The sequence below is a fragment of the Arachis ipaensis genome, chromosome B10, assembly GCF_000816755.2.
Source record: "Arachis ipaensis cultivar K30076 chromosome B10, Araip1.1, whole genome shotgun sequence".
NCBI classification, from domain to species: Eukaryota; Viridiplantae; Streptophyta; class Magnoliopsida; order Fabales; family Fabaceae; genus Arachis; species Arachis ipaensis.
In genome coordinates this window covers 11,428,728-11,431,384 of record NC_029794.2, presented here as the reverse complement: position 1 = coordinate 11,431,384, position 2,657 = coordinate 11,428,728, and the positions used below count along the sequence as shown (strand labels likewise).

Genomic DNA, 2,657 nt, shown 5'->3' with positions numbered 1-2,657 from the left:
TTTTCCAACAGATGCTTGCTATACTTGTTGCCACGGCAGGGGCAATAATGTCCATAAAAAATTTTAATAACCTCTTCAACAATAATCATCAAAGATTAGGGGTTGCATTATATGCTGTCATCTGGCTTCAACTTGTACTTGGTATCTTTCGACCACAAAGGTAAAAATAATTGCATTGCCTCTTAGTAATAATTAAAAAAATGTTTTATCTACTTAATTTTTTTTTTCTTGGTTAGGCCATTCACACTTGCACCCTAGAAATCCAAGCATGGATTGTTTTGCACTTTCCCATTGATATCCCATTATACGTTTAAGTAATTTAATAAAATAATGTATTTTTAACCATAAGGAATGTTAATTCATCATTCAAGATTTGAACCATTGAATTAATTTCTGTCAAAAAAATTTTTTGAATTAATTTAGTACATGATATCACGAGTTCAATCTGATACTTCTAAGTTGCTGCCTACAATTATATGCATTCTGATATATTTTATATACTCCTTCAAGTTGGATAATAAATATATTTCATATCATTCTAGTCTTACTTAAATCATAATTCTTTTTAAAGAAACCTAGATACTAGTTTGTTACTTTTTGAAAAATTATAAACTAATTTCAGTTTATTAAGGAGAATTTTATTTATTTATTTTCAGGGGATCGAAAAGAAGAAGAGTGTGGTTCTTGGCACACTGGATAGTGGGAACTTCAGTGTCACTACTTGGTGTGTTGGCTGTATATACTGGCTTAGGAGCCTATAGAGAGAAAACATCCAAAAATACAAAAATTTGGAATATATTCTTCACAATTCAGATAACTTTGATTGTGTTTCTCTACCTGTTTCAAGAAAAGTGGGTCTATATACAAAACCAAGGAGTGATTTTGGGCAATGAAGTAGTGAATCTTAGGTCTCAAGAGCCCCCTTATCATCAAGGTCAAAAAGACAAGGTGTTGAAGCCTGAATCTTGTTGACATGAAGAATGAACCAGAAATACCATTAATTTATTGAGGAGGACTTTTGCATAGGATTAGGATACAATTTATTTGAAAACATGTATAATGGAATATGTGAATTTATAATTTGTTTTTTTATTTCTTGGAGGATGAGGGGACAATTGGGGAGAGGAGGTTGGGATTTGAAGATATATGAGATATTTTGGTTTAATATTTGTTCTTTGGAAAATAAAAAAGTGTAATTTCATGGAGATCATGAAGTTAATTTACAAGATGCACATGATAATTTGGGGTAAAATATTAAATTGGTCTTCTACGTTTGGGGTGAATTCTATTTTAGTTTCCAACATTTAAAGTGTTCTATTTACATTCAAAATAGTTTTGATTAGTCTCAATCAAGTCCTGCCATTGAGTCATAGTAAAATTGGTAACGGCGTGTCCGACGTGGGCGTTTGAAGGGATAGAGGTTAATAGACGTGTAAGTGTTCCCGCGTTGAGACAGAACGCATACTCTAACACTGACTCTTCTTCTTCTTCTTGTGAAGCACGAAATAAAAAAAGACCCACAAACCCTACCAATCATCATTCAAGGGTTGCAATTCGAATGTAGAGAGGTGACATTGTTGTTCACTAATATTCAAGTTCCACCCTAGCAATTAGTTTGAAACCCTTCATCTCATGAAGAAGATCGTGTCAAGTATTCATTTATCAAGTCTCCTCTACCCATTTGGTTTTCATCTTAATGCATGATGATATGTGATGATGCTATGTGTGTGATTGTATTTTTTTATAGCTCAATATTTGTTTCTTGTTTTGTTTTGAAAGTTTTTATTTTGCCTCAATGATTGAATTTATGCTTTTCTGTTGTTGTTGATCAATGTGAGAATTTTATTGAGTATGTTATGTTTATCTGATAGGTTGTTGAGATAATGAGTTATTTTAGTGTTAAGATACACAATGGAGAAAAGTTTGGGCTTGATGGTGAACCTTTACACTATGTTGGGGGTGAGACTTTCATAATGGACTACTGTGATGAAGATATGCGGAGTAGGTTTTTGTTGGCCAAGGATGCAATGGAGATGATCAAAATTAGACTGAGGGACACATAGTGGAGCTTTTTGTTGTTCACAAAGATGGTACTACTGCTAGAAAAACCTGTACCATTGAGAAAGTTTAAGAGATAGATGGTGGTGAGGTTGGTACATCCATTGTGAAAATTATTGGGTCTGGTCCAATTGTGGTGCATAAGGTCCAATCATCTGAACAGGCCAAGGTGGGTAAGAAGCCTAAAGTTGTGAGGGAAGCCCAAAGTTCTGGAGAGACTTTAAAGAGTTTAGAGACATGTTCTATGTTGGAAGAGAATTATATATCTGCAGAGAGGTCAAATTCTTCAGGTGATGATGAATCTTAGGATGTTGACTATCAGCCAAAGAGTGATGATGCCAGTGATGATGCAGATAGTGATGAACAATGGAGTGAATTCAGCTCTGAAGATAGTGCAATGGAAGTAACTTTTGATGATAGTGATGATGATTAGAATGGTGATGGTGTTTATTTGATGTTGATATCGCAACTATGAAGGATTCTCAAAAGATGAAAGAGAGTGTTGCAACTGAGAGAGTGGAAGGAGAATTCAGTGCCAGTTTTACCAAGGAAAAGGGAAAAGTAGTGGCTACTAGATTAGGGGATGAAGATGATGGATA

General features: G+C 34.2%; 1 protein-coding gene across 2 annotated transcripts in view; it reads left to right on the top strand.

The window, feature by feature from the left end:
* Nucleotides 1-1,270, top strand: part of LOC107624172 (cytochrome b561 domain-containing protein At2g30890) — a 3,829-nt gene extending 2,559 nt beyond the window's left edge. For both annotated transcript variants that reach the window (XM_016326647.2, XM_021113587.1), the window contains exons 3-4: nt 12-160; nt 657-1,270. In XM_016326647.2, coding sequence (XP_016182133.1) covers nt 12-160; nt 657-972 — 465 coding nt within the window. In that variant the 3' untranslated portion in view covers nt 973-1,270. The remainder of the gene's footprint in view (nt 1-11; nt 161-656) is intronic.